This window comes from Panthera onca, chromosome C1 (assembly GCF_046562875.1).
Source record: "Panthera onca isolate mPanOnc1 chromosome C1, mPanOnc1 haplotype 2, whole genome shotgun sequence".
NCBI classification, from domain to species: domain Eukaryota; kingdom Metazoa; phylum Chordata; class Mammalia; order Carnivora; family Felidae; genus Panthera; species Panthera onca.
The window spans coordinates 31,492,896-31,511,433 of record NC_138346.1 but is presented as its reverse complement, the minus strand read 5'-3'; the positions used below and the strand labels follow the sequence as shown (position 1 = coordinate 31,511,433).

The 18,538-nt window shown below is 37.3% G+C and overlaps 1 protein-coding gene across 4 annotated transcripts in view; it reads left to right on the top strand.

The window, feature by feature from the left end:
• PARD3B (par-3 family cell polarity regulator beta) overlaps positions 1–18,538 on the top strand; it is a 1,001,728-nt gene that overhangs the window by 139,704 nt on the left and 843,486 nt on the right. For all 4 annotated transcript variants that reach the window (XM_078450957.2, XM_078450959.2, XM_078450958.2 and 1 more), the window contains exon 2: positions 4,971–5,072. In XM_078450957.2, coding sequence (XP_078307083.1) covers positions 4,971–5,072 — 102 coding nt within the window. The remainder of the gene's footprint in view (positions 1–4,970; positions 5,073–18,538) is intronic.

Here is an 18,538-nt window from a genome sequence, read left to right as displayed (position 1 = left end):
CAAGATTTATTACTTCCTTTTCTGGCTTCATTCTGTCCTTTCAGTTGTCAGTGCTGCTCTGCTAGGCTTTGCTCAGGCATCATTTTCAGGAACTGCTTTTTCTCTACACTGTCTGTGGTTGGTTATTCAGAGACTCTTGCTCTGTACCTGTCCCCAAACAGTCTCTACACTTGTTCTGACTACTGTCTCCTTCCTGGGTGCTGGTGTTCTGGGGCACCATACTCTCTTTTGGTCTGGAGTAGTTGGGAGAATAACTGCAGAGGATTATGATAGAAGTAGTTAAAGTGTGCATGGATGAAAACCTTCATAATTCTCTTTTTAATTTCTGATGCCTCAAGCTTCATCTCTGCTCTGAGCAGGAAGATCTTTTTTCATTTCTTCTCCAACATTTAATTTCATGATTATGAAGAATTATGTTCTGAAGCTTCTCTCACCTGGAAAACACTGGACACACTTAGGGAACTATTTTGGGGCCTTCCATTATTGCCGTGTCATGTCCTCTACACTGTGACTTGCATGTGCTGCGTTGTGCAGAAGGCCAGAGAGCCTCCACGTTCACTGTGGATGAAGAACTAAGGGCCAAAGTAGTGTTAAGTAGCAACAGAGATGGATCTGATCCCCTGCCTTATTCTTAGGCAGTTGTGATTTTTGTTAAATTTTCTTTAAGTTTATTTATTTTGAGAGAGAGAGTGAGTGAGTGAATGAGCCTGAGCAGGGGAGGGGTACCAAGAGAGGGATATAGAGAGAATCCCAAGCACACTGATAGTGTGGAGCCTGACATGGGGCTCAAACCCAGGAACTATGAGAGCATGACCTGAGCCAAAATCGGGAGCTGGACTCTTAACCGACTGAGACACCCAGAATCCTCTGTTAATATTTTTTAATTAGTAAAAAAAAAAAAAAAAAAAAAAAAAAACAACCCTTATTTGCTGTATTTAAAAAACACATTTTGACCCTGCTGTTTGTTAAGCATTTACCCTTGGGCAAGTCCGTTCACGTGACCATGCCTTGCTTTCCTCATCTGTAAAATGGATTGATAACTATTTCATGAGGCTGTTCGAGGTTAAACAAGCTAATCCTACAAAACTCATAGTACCTATAGCACCTGCCCTATAGTAACCACTAAAGTTATCTGCTATGATGATGTTGACGATAAAATGGTGAAATGTCATTTTATGGATATATTTCACCAAATTCATGAAATTAAATTCTACACAGAAAATATTTAACTTTCCACTAACTTTAATTTTGCAATTGTTCTTGTATTCCAACGGGTACAATTATTTGTGTCACAACATGAAGTCACCGAAAAACCAGTTGCATTACTGAGCTCTGTAATTGTCACCACTGCTAAATACGGCTCTTTTCCAACACTGGCTCTTTCTTTGTAGTGCTTTCCTCACTTTTGAACCTGCTGCCATTGCAGGCTATTTTTTCTCTTTTTTGGGCCAGACGCATTTAGCTTAGAAACATCCATGTTTTCCCTCTTTTGATGATTGACACCATCTCAGTGCTTGGTAGTCACAGCATCTTAGTATCTGGCTTCTCAGTCTATTCCTCCTGATATTGCAGATGAAAATTATTATTCTTCAGAACTCTGGCTAATAGAGATTTTCTAAGGTATAGGGTCAAATTTCATGTCTTCTACCCACAGTGAAGGATATTTGTTGCTGTTAATATCCGTGCCTATTTGGAACAATTTCTGCATTGATTAATTATAAGTTTCCTATAATTGTGGTCTTTCCATAATGCATATATTTTTGTTTCCTTTTCCAATTCATCCTTGTGGCTATTTTTAAAGTTCTAGTAGTAATTAAGTATGTATTATTGAAAAATAATGATAAGAAACTATCAGAAATAGAGGAAGCAATGTGTGCTATGTTATTTTTTCAATACTTTAAGAACCTAGGAGTATAAGTTCTAAGATTTATTGTGTCACACTTTTACTACAGATATTTTTGAAATAATTTAAGTTTTACATATTACAGATATTTGTGCAATAGAGAGGTAAATTAATGTCATGATCCTGAAAAATACAGTAAACTTTCCCAAATGATTGTGTGAAACAAGATGCATATGTGAACATCTTTTCATATTTGATCAGTTTTATTCCTGATGGTCATAAAACTAAGTAAATGAAATGCAAAATCTTGACTGCAAGTAATGGTTGAATTTTTACATACATAAAGGAGTCAGGGTGAATTTATGGTCTTATAATGGCTGTTGGCTGCTAATATTGTATGTATATTCTTAAAGTGATCTATAGCACTATGGCGAAAATACCGTAGGGACAAAATCACAGTTGGTACGCGCTGGGTTTGTTGATTTACCTCCCTTGGACATGTAAAATATTAACTGAGACTCCTTTCATATAACTTGTCTGTTTTCGTTCAGAATTAGATGTGTGCTCATCATTAGTCTACTCTTTGCTAGAGTGTATAAAATGGCAATACCAAAGTGAGATGGCAGTGTTAGAGTTGCAAACAGTCTTTTTATATTCTGGCACCATGTATTTCACTTAATTTTTTTTTTTTTTGATTTAATATACTATTCCAAAATGTATCAAAATAACTTTATTACTTGATTTAGTTCTGCAAAACTTTTAAATCCTGTACTCTTTCGAATCACAATTAGACAATTAGAAATAAATGTCTTAGTTACAACTCCTAGGGCTTATTTTCCAGAAGGTCCTAGAGCCCGGACGTGTGGGATAGCAGAATGCTGTGGGACTTAACAGCCCCATGGAGCTGCCTCTTGTCTGCTCCCTTTGCTACTGATCCGATCCTGTCCTTTGTTACTTCCTGAGTTTCCCTATTTTAAATCGGAGTCTTTGGTTTTCTTCTTTCTGTTCCTACCTCTAGGCAGGAAAACAGGCATATTTTAATTTACACTGCAATTGTTGGGAGTAGTTGTTTACTTCAGTCTTAGGTGATAAAATCTGCTTTTACAAACGGAGCATGAGAAAAAAGCAGACAACTTAATAGAGGTCTTTTAAGTAATTGAATATGTAAAAAAAAAAAAAAACCAAACTCTTTAGAACTCTTTATAATACATCACCTTTTACAAACATGGTCAAAATCAACAGATTTCATCTATAGTGTTGTAATATATCAAAACCCAACTCAATGGACATTAATAGAAATTAATTAAGTTGAACTCCCTTTGTAAGAAGGCAATTTTTACAAGGAAATGTAATACCCTGTAGATTTCAATTAGAAGTCCTGGGTGTATTTGGAAAAACTATGTTGCTCATAGCATGGCCATAGCCAAAAGACTGAATTCCCAAAGATTACTGGGGGAGCTCTTTCTTTTCTGTATGGTCCAGTGGCTGTTACATAGTGTTTGCCTACTCCGGTGTTCTCCTTATTTAGAATCTAGTCTGTTGTACTTAGCTTACCTTTTATAGCACATTGACCCTGAGTTGGTTTAGATCTCTGATTAAAGAATCTGACTGATGGGTGTGCTTTGCTATTCTTACCTGGTTATACAGTGGCTGCTTTTTTTTTTTTTTTTTTTTTTTGGCAATCTCTCAGGGCAAGAGAACCAGGCAGTTAAAGTTTCCTAATCATTAGTGTTTCTACCTATAAGTCTAATATTAGATGCAACGAAATTCCTTTCATTTTACTTGGAATAGCTCATCAGATACTTGATGGAAAACTTAATTTTGAAGTCAAAAGCCTATCTAAGAAGAATTCCTTTGGATTTTTTAAGCCTATGACTTGATCTAGTCAGATTACTGAAAAGCTATGTTCTTGGGTCACATTTCAGTGTCCCTCTGAATAGATGCTTTAAAAGCTTTACTCTTATTTAATATAATATGCCCTTGCCTTTTATTAGGGAGCAGGTAAAGGGGAGGCTCTGTGACAACCATTTCTATTAGCTTTTGTAATATTGCAGTTGAATTCTGTGGTCTGTGTTAGTTCTTCTCCTTTATAAAGATTCATTTGGTAAAGGCTTAGGACTTTATCCTAGAAGAATTTCCTTCTTGTAAACTGGCACGTATTTGTTTTTTGTGTGCTTTATATAAAGCTCAAAATTTTCCCACTTTGAGAAGCTTTCAGCGAATCACAGAGCCAAATCAATGATAGCTTGGGTATTCTGTAAAAAACTTACTAATATTTTTCTTCATTCATTGGCTCATGTTCTTGTCTCATTATTTTGGTTGGCTTTCATATCTTTTCTGGAAATAGGCAGTATGTAAATAACCCAATGAGCTACATCATCTAATTCTGAGTTCTAGCATGAGTATGTAGCCACATATAGAATTAGGAAAATAACTTCCTTTTCTTAGTCCTTACATTCCTGAGTAGGTTTTTTAAGACATTACTTGGAAATCTCCTAAAGCACTACTGTGGTTGAGTGAACTGTTTCAGCTCCAAACCCAGTTCCACTTGCTGCCCTGTGGAGCCCTTGCTCCAGATGTCATCTCAAATCTTGGAGTTGAGGACATGCATACAGCCTGGAGATTTAAAAAGATGAAGAAGTCAGTGGTTACCCCATTCCACTTGATAGATTGTAAAGTGATGATCGCCATCAAAGATTTCTGCCCTTAGATTTTTTTTTCCTCCCCTACAGCTTTGAGAATCTGAGTTTGAATTTCTAAGCCCATTTCAGAGTACCCCCCAAGAAGACATTTTTTTCCCCCCAAAGTATTCTTGGGATTACCTAATTTGAAGTTATAAAAACTTTCTTGAAATTCCTTCTCAAATAACAGTGGCACTTTATTTTTGCATGGTGATTTATCTTCCAGGGTAATTGATGAAATATATATACTTTGATTTACTGATTTACCTGAAATAGGATAAAAATACCAAATGTTTATTGAAATAAAGAGGTAACATTTATTTATGGTGTTCAAACATTTTATTACTAGGGCCTATTTTTAATGAGTCAACTTATTATTTTTTAAAAAATTAAAATGTAGTTTTAAAAAGCTCGAGTCGTGAAACTTGTTGATTGTTCTACCATAGGATCCTGGCTACTGGGTGAAGATTCATCACTTAGAATACACGGATGGAGGAATCCTGGATCCAGATGATGTTTTGGCAGATGTCGTTGAAGACAAAGATAAGGTAGATGACTAAAACTGTTCCTCTTTGTTTTCCTCTGTAGAGCTGTGTGTTTCCTAGAGATTGAGATCCTTAACAAACTCATGTGTCAGTTATTGTTAAAAGATACCATCTGTTCAGGTTTCACCTGAACAGCCTATAAATCAAAGTTCTTCATCAGATGCTTGGAAAAACTTTGTCAAGGTTTGGGAATCTGTTTATGGTGGCCTAATTAGCAGACACTTCGTTCCCAAGGGTTCCTCATGTGTCTTAGTAAATTAGTGTCAGGCTCTGAGGCTGTTGGAGCTTTCATTGCCATTGTTGGCTTTGGGGTTTATTCTTGGCCCTTGCTAAATATTCAACTCAATGCCTGTGATTTGAATGTGTTTCAAACTAGAGAATACAGTGGGGAGAAAAGTCTTACAAAGAACTATGGTGAAATTTTTTATTTTTTAAAGCAGCTGGCAAACAATGGTCTTTTGTGATAGTCTTTGTTTCCATTGCTAAAGTAAAACAAAAAACAAAAAAACAAAAAAGACCACTAAATTGACTATTGCAAAAAGGTTGAACATATTTTGCCAACTATTTGAGAATACTCCCACTGCAAATATCTTATTTTAATAAGATTTTTCTTCTGATGGTAAACTGGAAAATATGAGAATAAACTATTCAGTTGCCACACACACAGGATTTTTGCTGTTGAGACACATTGTATATTATTACATCTGTGTTGGGCTCCTCTTAGCAATGGTTGAGGTGTCCTCTCTAATTGAACTCCAGCTCTCCTCTACGAGTGATCCTGGATTCAGAGTTTCTCCTCCTGTACATCCTTAGCGCTGTTTGTTCTAGGCTATTTATGTGTGTATCTATGTTTCTCTCTTTTGCTTTTCTGCACTCTCAGGGAGGGGTGTGTGTGTGTGTGTGTGTGTGTTAACCAATTGCACCAGAATATGGAGAAGTGATTTATTGAACTCAGGTAAAATTTACATTTTTCCTTTCCTGTAAGATCTTTTTGGACTGTTCAGATTTACATTAGTCTTTGCCATCATTCTATCCATTTTTTCCCCTTATTTTTCTGTTGAGCAAACTCAACTCTGGTTTGCTGGTTTGCTTTGCATAATAATAACTCATTTCATAAGGGACTAATGTCCCTAAATATATTATAAGTTCCTAAAGGACATGGACCAGAAGATTTTTATTTCCTTTGTGTTCCTTGTAGTAATAATATCCAGTACAATCTCTTACCAAACTGAATTCTCAAAGAACACTTACTGAATTCATGAGTGAAAAAGGAACCTTTACTCTCTACACTTGACTCCCGGTGTACATGATTTTGATGCATACTTCGTGTTTATTGCTTGGTCTTACAGTAAATAATAACATATTATTTAAGTTCCTAAATTTAAAGGACGACTTTGACTTCTGTATTTCTGTTTCATTTCCTACTTTTCTGCAACCGTCTTATTTTGAAATAGTCTAGACATTTGGTCTGTTCATTAATGAAGAAAGTCTTCCCTTCTCAGATTTCACTGATGACCGGTACATTAAAATTAAAAGTCAAAAAGTAGCAAGTTTAAGAAAGGCTAGAAGAGGGGTGCCTGGGTGGCTCAGTCAATTAATCGTTTGACTTTGGCTCAGGTCGTGATCTTGGGGTTCACAAGTTCGAGCCCTGTGTTGGGCTCTGTGCAGACAGCTCAGAGTCTGGAGCCTGCTTTGGATTCTGTGTCTCTCCCTCTCTGTCTGCCTCTCCACCACTTGCACTCTCTCTCTGTGTGTCTCTCTCTCTCAAAAATAAATAAACATTAAAAAAAAAAAAAAAGAAGAAGGGCCAGAAGAAAATGTCTCACCCAGCCTCATGCGAGACCTAATTACAGGAAGGATGTTTTCATGAACAGTGCTCAGGGAAATCATTTGTCCTACAGAGCTCTTCCGTTTAGAGAATACTTTTTAACTCTCCTGGCAGTGCCCTTTTAAACTATAATCCATTTACTAGACAGGGAAACAGCTTTTATTATGTGTAATCTCTATTTTAAAGGGGCTTCACCACTAGTGAATCAGGTGAAAAAATGAGGTAGTCAGTTAAAATCCTAGCCAAAGGATTAGTGCTATCTGGGTGAAGGTTTACCCATTTCCTTAATGTGCTTTTGCATTAAATACATGAAGCTTGGGGCGCCTGGGTGGCGCAGTCGGTTAAGCGTCCGACTTCAGCCAGGTCACGATCTCGCGGTCCGTGAGTTCGAGCCCCGCGTCAGGCTCTGGGCTGATGGCTCGGAGCCTGGAGCCTGTTTCCGATTCTGTGTCTCCCTCTCTCTCTGCCCCTCCCCCCTTCATGCTCTGTCTCTCTCTGTCCCAAAAATAAATAAAAAACGTTGAAAAAATTAAAAAAAAAAAAAAAATACATGAAGCTTAATTGGTATTGTTTTGCAGAGTAGATGAGAATATATACTTTGGACATTGCCAGAAAAAATGTGTTCCCCTTTGCCCTTTTCAAAAATAATGTAAGTGAAAAAGAGCATCACTTTTTTTTCCCCCCTGACATTCTCTCTGAAGTCTTAAGATTGTCTGATAGTTGATGTATCCAGTGTGGAAATAAGGTTCTGCCAGACTTTATTACTTTTTTCAAAGTTTAGATTAAGAAGTAATTATACGTGATACTTCTCAATGTTTAGCGATATATCAAATTCAGCCATATTATCTTAGAGATAATATGAAGCTTAGATAAAATTATAGTTCATCTATTTTCAAATTGGCTATCTAATAATCTCTTGCATTTAGAATATAGAATGCAAGCCCAAAGAAGCATGGATGGATGTGAGTAATCCTTGGCCAATTCCCACTTACCTCAACTCCTAGGAAAGACTTGCACTACAGGTGAAAATGGCAGTTAGGAACTCTTGATGGCCCAGCTGGAGAGGATGAAGCAGGAAAAACAAATTTAGAATCAGAAAGTGCTGTAGGCTGAGGCTATTTTGTGAGGCTAAGGAAGAGCCATCCAGTATACTTCTGTAAAAACTGATATTGGGGGCTAAATGGTATCCTCACATCAGACAGTGGGATAATATACTGGAGTCAGCTCTTTACGTCAATGACTTTCAAAACTTCTGGTCCCAGAAGTGGTTTGTCTGGGAGCTTATCTTGATTATTCCTTGGGCCAGCATGGCGCGTGCTTTTACGTGGTGCCTCTTTGGGAGGTTTTTTGTGTTAACTTGCTTACCCAGTAGAGGCCCCTCCACAGGGAGCCAAGTTTTTACCATGTTGCACTGTATCTTTCCTATATTTTGTCAAAATATTACTGGAGCAGCTTTGAAATTTTGCATCTTATGGTAACTGATATTTGTATAAAATCTTATGGCGCAACTGAATTATACAGTTATAACAGGCATTCTTAAAATTCTCTTGTTTTATGTATCTGTCTGATCTAAGTTCTTTGGGACAAGTATCTAAAAATTCACAACTTTACACTAATGCGTCTTCTCTGGCTTCCAAGGCCATGGACGTATTCACCCAATGACAACTACTTAACATTTTATGGAGCACCAGTAGTGTCCCAGAACTCTCTGGTGATTATATAGTCTATTTTACTTTAGAGCGACCCTGCAGGTGAGAGCTATTTATTATCCCTGTTCCTAATTTCTGAAAATAGCCCCAGAAATTGTCAGTGACATACTGAAGATCACACAGGTAGTAAGTGGCAGAATCAGATTAGAATTCACATTTCCATACTCCTTCGTTCTTCTGCAAAGTGCCAAGTAGTGTGTTGGGTGTTTGTATTTATAATTTCTAGTTATGAAAACTCATGAATTATGACTAAGAATGACTTTGTTTTTACATAGTTAGCACCACTGTTAAGAAAGGGTAGGTAATAGAACTATGGAGTATAACAAAATTAATTTAGAAGTAGTATATCATGCAAATATAAATTCACCTCTCTTTGCCTGAAGCCTGCACCTAATTTATTATAAAGGTGTCTTACCTGTGTTGCCACCCCTTGTATCCTTCTTTTCAGGTCTCAGATTACTACTTTCAGGACTCTGTAGACTACACTTGTCTAACAACTATTTTCTGCTTTGTAGGAGAATACGTTCTGTATTCCAGTAACTACTTTTCAGAAAGATTGCTGAATGCACAAATTATATGCTGTGCTGTCTGTAGTAGGCAGAGTAATGGCCTCTAAAGATGTCTACTCCTAATCCCCAGAACCAGTGAGATGTATGTTACATGGGAAAAGGATTTTTGCAAATGTGATTAAGGACTTTAAAATGGAGAGATTATTCTGGATTATTTGGGTGGGCCCAGTGTAATCACAAGGGTCCTTATAATTGAAAAGAGGGAAGAGGGAGAGTTCATATTAGAGAGATACAATGTGAAAGAGAGTTGACTGTCCACTGGTGGCTGTAAAAAATGAAGCCAAAGAATGCAGACACCTTCTAGAAGCTGGAAAAGGTGAAAGAATGGATTCTCCTATACAGTTTCCAGAAAGAATACAGCCCTGCTGACCTCCTGGTTTTAGCCTGGTGAGACCCATTTCAGACTCCTCACCTCCAGAACTGTAAGATACATTTGTGCTACTTGAAGCTCCCAAGCTTGTAGTAACTTGTTATCACAGCAATAGGACACCAATGCAGTGTCTTTTATTTTATACTTTTAAAACGATGATGGTTTTCACAAGTTTCATACTAACTGGGCTTTAACATTTTGTAGGACAAGGAAAAATCTTATGTTTCAGATTAGTCGATCACTGTGCATTCTTTCCAAAGTACACCATAAATTGAAACTCCATTCACTGGATGAGTTCTTGCTCCGTGGGACTTCAGTGTCATGCTGTTGTCTTGTGTAGGAATAATGTCAGGGTCATACACCCAAGCTATGTAATAGTCACTTACCAGTTTCTCCTTATTATACGTAATGACTCTAAGAAGTCTGAAGACTGACATTTAAAAGCCCCTGCAAAGCTTATCGTTAGCTGATATTTTTTGAGTGTGAGAACCTGATTATTGAACTTGTATGATTGTTTTCCTTGTTAGTATTTCTTGTTTGTAGAAGGCAGTTGAAATACTGCAATGTGTAACTTCTATTATGTAAATCGGATTACTGACATGGTTTTTACAAAAAGTAAATACATATGCAACAGTAAAATTTTATTCTGTGGTAAGGTGCAATGAAAGAATGTTTCTGTCTTAGCCTACACTTTGACCATCATAGGGGTTTATTTTGAAGAAGTGCCAAAATCTCCTGGATTCTAGTGATGGTGAGTTGGCCTCTGAGAACATGTGTGATATCTGGTACTCAAATTTTAAAGTGTCCTTTCAACGTTATCCTTTTTTAGCTATGTGTCCTTGGGTAAATTTTGTCTCTATTAGCCTTAATTTGCCCATTTGAAAAATGGATATAATGTGAGTTTTTATCTTACAAGGTTAGTGTCTGAAAAACTGTATTAACTTCTCAGCACAGTAGGGCATATGGTAAGTGCTCAAATGCTAGCTGTTAAATTAAATATTAAATTAACATTATGGTAGTGTTATTAGTGTACTTTTTACCTATGTGTTTTGATTTAACCATTACATGTTTTAAATTTAAGTATTAAAATATCAAAGGCTACAGTACATTCCGTTTTTTTAAACTTTATTAAATTTGAAAGTTATCAAATTGTTGAGTAGTTTGATGGGAAGATACTTGATTATGGCAAAATATTTGGATTTATATATTATTTAAGAAATCAAAATGCCCGTATGACTAACTTTAAAACAGGAATCCTTTTATCAGAACACAGTGCTTGGTAATCCTTTTATCAGAACACAGGCATTCAGGGATCCAGTGTGGTTTTGAAATGGAGACTGTTTTGCACACTGAACTGGTGACCTAAAACCAGACACTGTCCTTAAGCCCAAGCTCTCTGAGCACGCTCTATTGCCCTCTAGTGGAATCCACAGCTACCTGGAAAGCAGCTTACAGGAGATACTCCCTGAATGTGATGATGCGTTTGGCTCTATTTCATTCTAAATTTTACTGTATTTTTAGCGCAGCTCAGACTGAGTAGTGGATAGTAAAACCAGAGTGTATATTTCAACCAGTGGTTGTCATTTCTTCATGGTTCTCAACCATACCAATATTTACCTTGGCTTTTATGAGTCTTAGGAGGGTTAAAGCAAAATCTTTGCATTTGTAAAACTCTTGTTTGTTTAGTCTTCTTCCCATCTTCCTGCTCACTGGTTGAAAGGTTAATGGCTGGCTGTGATGAAGTATGTAACTTTTTGAGTATGTAGTTGAACAATTCATGCAATATATTGTGTTTTTCTGCAGACAGGGGATGGTTAATTTAGACCTTAAAAAAAGGTCCTGAATTAATTACCTCATTTTTGAGTCATTTTGTCAGTGAGGCTCCCATTTCAAGGGGAAACACCTATTTTAAGCCCTTCATGTTTTAAAACACATTAGAATATGGTGTGTTGGGTTTTTTTTTTTTTTTCCTTCTAAAGTTTTTCTTTGGCTCATGGGTGTTGAGGTTTTGAAACCACATTTGAGAGGAAGTTTGTAGAATGTTTTAGAAGTCCATGCAGAAATCCCTAAAGATTACTATGGCTAAGAAATGCCATCTTAAACTTTTTAAGGAAAGATATTCTATGCTTATGGCATTACAAAATTATAGAGTCATAGAACCAGAAGAGACCTCAGCAATCATGTGACCTAACCCCATCCTTTTGCAAAAGAGAAAGGTCTAAACCAGGAAGAGTTGAGATGGCTCCGTATTTCCAATTGATGTCTTCCCTGAGTCCATTTATGCATTTCCTTCCTAGAAGGCTGATAACATGAAAACCACTCAGTTTTCCCCCTCCAAGTTAGCTTCTTTCATTTGGCTTCTTTATTTCTATTGATAGGAGTATCTTCTCCTAGTCCTCTAGGCTTGAACTTGCAGTTGTTTAAAAAATTTAGTCAGTAAATCCAATTTACCTGTCTCATGTGTCTGTTCCTCTCTTTGCCTTTCTATGGCCACCAAATTTAAATCTGTAAACTCTCAGGCAAGGTTATTTAATTGATAAGGAATTAGTGGTCTTGCCTTTAGCCTCCCCACCTTGTCCTGCCTCCCTGTTCTGTGCCATGAATACAAGGAGAGTGGCTAAGAGCTTGGATTCTTGACAGGCAGAGTCAGTTCATTTCATGTCTCTGCTATCTGGGTGGCTTTGGGCAAGTTACTTAATCTCTTTGTTCTCAGTTTCCTCATGGGCAATTGGAGCTAAAAAATCCAGTAATTTTACAAGTTAATCCATGGAAAGTATTTAGGAGAGTACCTCTCCTGTAGTAAGTCATCAGTGAGGGTTAGGTGCTATTATAATTACTCTACTACTATTTTGTGTATAATAAACTATTGCTACACTATGCTATTCTATATTACTCCTATAGATATACTATTATTACTAATGTAGTATTGGTTAAGTCCTACCATTCCTTTCAGTGAATAATGAATCCAGTCCAAACTTCATAGCCATACATTCTATTCAGCAGCTTCTGAATGCCACCAAACTATCTTTCTCAAACTCAACCTTCTCAAACCTCACCAGTAATGAAGCTGTGTGTCCTGTTCTTTTATGTATCATGTACTTCTTTGCTTCAGAAATTTCTTAATGTTTCATTTGTGTGGTGTGTCCTTGTCCCTACTCCCTGCCGATCCAAGATTTATTCTGTAGTTGACCCTTGAACAACATGGGTTCACTTAAACATGTATTTTTTTTTTTGTAAATACAGTATAGTACTGTAAATGTGTTTTTTCTTCCTTGTGATTTTCATGAAAACATTTTCTTTTCTCTAGCTTACTTTATTGTAAGAATACAACATAGAATGGACAAAATGTGTGTTAATTGTGTTCTTGGGAAGGCTTCTGGTCCACAGTAGGCTGTTAGTAGTTAAGTTTGGGGGGTAGTCAAAAGTCACACATGGATTTTGGACTGCAGCAGGGCCGGTTAGTGGCCCTGACTGCCCGTGCAGTTCAAGGGCCAAGTGTGTATGTTGCAAAACGTAAGCTCCACAAGAAGAGGGCCTTTGCTTCGTTCACTGCCGTGTCCCCTGTGCCTATGCCAGTGTGTGGCATGTCATAATTGTTCAGATCAGTGTAGAGTGGAATAGAGGAGGGAATGAATGAATGCTATGTGTATAGGTTTTCAGGTCTTTAGTAAGCCACTAACAGCTCTAAACTGCATTTTGTTTTTTCTTGATAAATGAGAGTGATCAATGATCTCTTTCTCATGGTGTCATTGGGAAGGTTGAGAAGTTGTGTGTAAAAACACAATGGAAATTATGAAGTACCATGCACACATAAAGAATATATTTATTCCTGCTGCTCAGTTTTTATCAATCTTTCAAGAGCCAGATAAAGTTGAATTTTTTTCCTCGTCAGTGTTTGCAAACCATCCCAATTCTAAGTAAATTGCCTGTGATCTATAATTTTATAGAAATCATTTAGCAGTCTCTTAAAAATGCTATTGCCTAGTTACATTTATCAATTGCCATCTTAAAACTCTTAAGAATTTTATGGTTTGGGGCACCTGACTGGCTCAGTCTGTGGAGCATCTGACTCTTGATCTTGGGGTCATATGTTCAAGCCCTGCATTGGATGTAAAGCTTACTTTAAAAAGATAATAATAATTAAAAAAGCACCCTAAGAAAACAAAAGAAAAAAAAGGATTTTATGGTTTAACTTATGCCTTAATTTTGTCTTCCCAAATGTCTTGTATGCTCCTTTATGACTGAGGTGGCCTTTTGAAATATTTTTTTTGACAACTGACTGGTTACCTGTGGTTTAGTGTTCAATAAACATGTCTGATTTTAGTTAATGAGAGAACTGGAGCTAGAATAGAAGATTTCTAATTGTCCTTCCTTCTCTTCTACCAAATTATGTTGTATCCTTTAAATATTTCATTAGGAGGCAGTTTGTGGGCACGTTTCAACCTCAAAGGAGCACTTTGGAATCCATGCCTTTGTGACCTTACTTGTGGCAAAGACAAATGGTGTTGGGAGGTAATAACTTCAAGCAAAGTAATCCAGATAATGGCCATGTCAAATATGTTTTCCCTGGTGTCTGGTGCATTTGAGCTGGTTGAGTGTGTGTGTGTGTGTGTGTGTGTGTGTGCACGCGTGAGAGAGAGAGAGAATCTGCACATATGTGCGTACAGAGTGTGCTATACTTGCCCTGCACGTGGTTGTTTGTAGTGTGCATCTGTGATGTGAAGGTTTCGTTAGAGGTTGGAAAGAAACGAAATTATCAAGCTTGATGGTATTTGAGTACCGTGGAGAATAAACATAAGAAAATGTCTGATATATATGTAAAACTTCAAGTTTGGTTGGAGGGAAGAAAGCCAATAAAACGTGAGATTATAATGCTTTACTTAGAGCTAAAAAATGTAATTCTAAAAAAAAAAAAAAAAAAAAAGAATCCATGAACGTTTTCACCATGTCAGCATGCCTCTAGCCATATGTTATTGGCCCCACGTCTACCAATGGTCTCTCTCTCATCAGCTTCTTCTAAAGCTATCTACGCCCAAGAGGTATGGGACCATTACTATTTTTAAATACATCTATTTTTGACTTATATAACTTATAAGTGGCAGTTTCATTAAAATACCTGAAATTACACCCAATAAAAAGCACTTCAGTTATAAAACATCCTCTTTGAAAAATGCAAAAGCCTGTGGGTGCTAATTGGACATCACATCATCCTTGTGTAAGTGTATATCGACTCAATCAGATTGTGTTCCCCCTCACATCCAACTAAAATCAGCTTCAACAAGGAAATACTATAGAGTGTTATATGCCAGAGCATTGGGCTTTGATGGTTTGAATCCAGGATTTTCTTACTATTGTAACCTTGCTCAACCTCAGTTCTCTCATTTGTAAAATCAGATGCCCTGTCTCACCACTATCACTGGGTTCATGGGAGGATTGAATGAAATTAAGTATGCAGTAACAGCTTGAACTGTGATGTAGCAAACAAATAGAGCCCTTTCTTCTTACCCCTTGTAGCTGTGGTCCTTAGGTGTTTGAGCAAACATTGAATTGACTTGTAGTCCAGGAGAGACTTGCTATGGAGAAGGATACTAAGCCAGGGGGGAGGGATGTGAGAGCGTTTTGGAAAGAAGAAAGCTGTTTATGTGGAAAGAAAAGTCTTCTTTTCATATCCAGTGAAGGGTCCAGGAAAAAAGGGACCTCTTTAACCAGGAAAGAGGGCAGCTCTGAGGGTTTTAGGAAGAGGCAGGTTACTGAAAGGCAGAAGATTAAATTTACCTTTGGGAATTTAGTGGGTGGGAAGAAAAGATACCAGGGTTTCCACATAGAAAAAAGGAAGGAATAAACTACAGTACAAAGACAGTTTCCCAGAGCTTTAGAAGATTCTGGAACCTGTTAATGTTTGTGTGTATGTATTCACTATCTGGTTCTTGTTTTATTGATTGGCAGTAGGTTTCTTAAAATGGAAGGGAATTGGGTGCTTCTTTGAAGAGGAGTGGGGGGTGCTCACTCTCTTAGGAGAGATCCCAAGAAATCAGACAAAATGTTATGGAAAGAAAAGTACCTGAATACCTGAAATCTCATGGTTTAAGGGAACCACGGCCACCACCACCACCAATGGGGACACTTCTCAGTACTGACAAGCTTAGACAAGCAACTATTTATATGTAGTTCCTTGATATTTGACCAAGAGACTGTGAGCTATTCAACAATTTCATGAGACTAGCCATGTACTAGACTCCTGGTTAATCTTATAGGATGCAGGTTCTTATATTACAGGAGCTCAAACTCACTCATGTTATTAATTGGCTACATCGTGAATCAGATGGGCTTTTTTGGAGCTGCTCTTGGAACCAAATTAATGTTTATAGCGTTTCTATTGAGGTACTTGTTCCAAATTCCACTTACGTGTATAGATGCATTACATTCATAGATAAATTTTTAGTAAATAAGAATTTCCTTAAATTTGGCTTTTAAAAATTGTAGTGTTTTACAATCCCATACGTATATAATGTTCTGTTAAAAATAAAGTGTACTTCCCCATCATAAATATGGAAACTTCACTTAGAGAATTTTGGCAGGATTACTGAACTTTATATTTACTGCTTTAACTTTTTAAGTTCTCTTTTTAGCTTCCTTTTTTTCTGATGTTATGAATCAATTTTGAAGGATCCAATGACATTTCCTTAACAATAAAAAAAAGACTCCTTGGGCCGACTTTAATCAGAGAGGTAACAGAGCATAGATGGTTGTTTATATATAATGTTCATTAATCTTAATCCAAAATATGTTACAAGTGAAACACAACATATTTACATAACATTTAACCACAAACAGAACAGAAAGACTGCAGAATAATGATTTGAGGTGATTCTGATAGCCCAACAATGTGAAATATGCAGTTATGCATATAAAGAGAAAGTTGAAGAATCTCCTAATTCTTGATACCTGGGTTAGAACTTGACTTTCCAGATGACTGGCTTAGTGTAGCCATTGTGTGTCAGTTCAGAATGAATCTAATACGATGGAATAATGTGGTGTTCTAAATAGCTCACCTTTTATTTCTTGTTTCCTTTATTTTATTTTTTCTTGAGACGGAGGGGGAGAGAGAGAGAGAGTGAGGGAGGAAGAGAGAGAATCTTAAGCAGGCTCTAGGCTCAGCACAGAGCTGGATACGGGGCTGGATCCCAAGACTCTGAGATCATGACCTAAGCTGAAATCAAGAGTCAGAGGACTGACTGAGCCACCCAGGCACCCCTAAATAGCTCACTTTTTAAATGGAAATCTTACAAAGCTCTTGGGTGAATGATTGATTTAGGACTTTATGTATGTATGTATTTATTTTATCCATTTAATTTTATTATTTTTAATAATTGTTTCAGGAGTAGAATTTAGTGATTCATCACTTACATATGACCCAGTGCTCATCCCCAAAAGTGCCCTTCTTAATGCCTGTCACCCATTTAGCCTCTCTCCCTGTCCACCTCCCTTCCAGCAACCCTCGGTTTGTTCTCTGTATTTAAGAGTCTCTTATGATTTGCCTATGTCTCTGTTTTTATTTAAAAGTGGAAATGTCTAATGTTGCAGAGACTGAAGAGCTTGGGACTGCATTTGAGAAGAGAGGGTGCAAGGGCACCTGCTAACTGTCTTCAAGTATTTGAGGAATCAGAAAAGAAGGGATAAATTCATCAACTGTATCCCAAGAGGTTGGTCCAATGAAGTTTTAAGGAAGGAAGTATGTAACAGTTCCATAAAACAAATAGCTCTTTAGTGAATCTTATGCTGCTGTGTGAAACAGACTCTTAGTCATTAAGGGAACATAAGTTGAGCAAACGTGTCTGGAATTCCCCTTTTAGGTCTGGAGTGTGATTTGACCCTCCATAGGCCAACTGTGAGCCTATTAGGCATGCATTTCAATCTAGAAATATGGGGTTGGCCTACATAGCTGATTACTGTACAGTTATTGTTTACTTATCCAGCATCCATTCTTCCTAGGAGATCTCCACATTTGTCCAGGCAACTCCCTTCAACATTCACCCTATCTGGTTTAGTGTATCTGACCACCCACTTGCACAGGTGAATCTGGGTGGTCCCTCAGCTGCGATCCGATTCCCTATGCCAGTGATTACTTTGAGAATGGTCATGTGATTGAGTTTGTGCGAAAGATGCTCAAAGAGCAGTTGGCTGAGGCCATCTGGGAAAGCTCTTTACTTGGTCTTGTGGGAGAAGTCCCTTGAATTTTACTCTTAGAGCCTTAGAAGCATGATAGCCATCTAGCTTCCAGCATGTGGTAGGAGTAGCTGTGAGGAGAGTCAGACCCCCAGGTGTCCAAGAAATGGCCTCTGAGCCAGTGGATTCAGTCTATGCTGAAGCCCATCCAAACTTGGGACCTCCAGTGACATGAGTCATATGTTATCTTGTATTTGAGTTTGTCCCAGATGCACTTCTCTGGGACTTCCAGATACAAGGTTCTGAGTTCCTACCTACTGTTGTGGGAGTCTGGCGTCCATTTTCCCACTCCTCTTCATTCCCTTGTGACTAGGGCATATGTGTTCTTGCCTCTTAGTTTTCTACATCATTAATTTGAAAAGTCCTCTGAAATGTGTTCCTGGGTCTGCCAAGTTACTTCACTCCTTTTTTAAAGATTTTTGATTGTTGGCGAAAGATTTAAGCCCCTTAAGGTTAAAATGTATATTTCAATCGTTTGTTTTGTGTGACTTTGATTTAATAAATAAGATTTTGTTTCCATTTGGTGAGAATTATATATTTAATTCAATTATTATCCATGATTGCTGATTGTGTTTTTCCTAGAAGGAAGCAACTCATGATATTAAACTATTAAACACGAACTCCTGCTATTTCACTCATTTTCTATAAAAAATTATGTATTATAGCCAGTATTCTAAGGATCAGGGAATCAGAAAGAGTTCTGTTTTCAGCTTTTTTAGATACTTAAAACATAAGTGGTTAAGTTGATGTGTGTCTCACAGATGAAC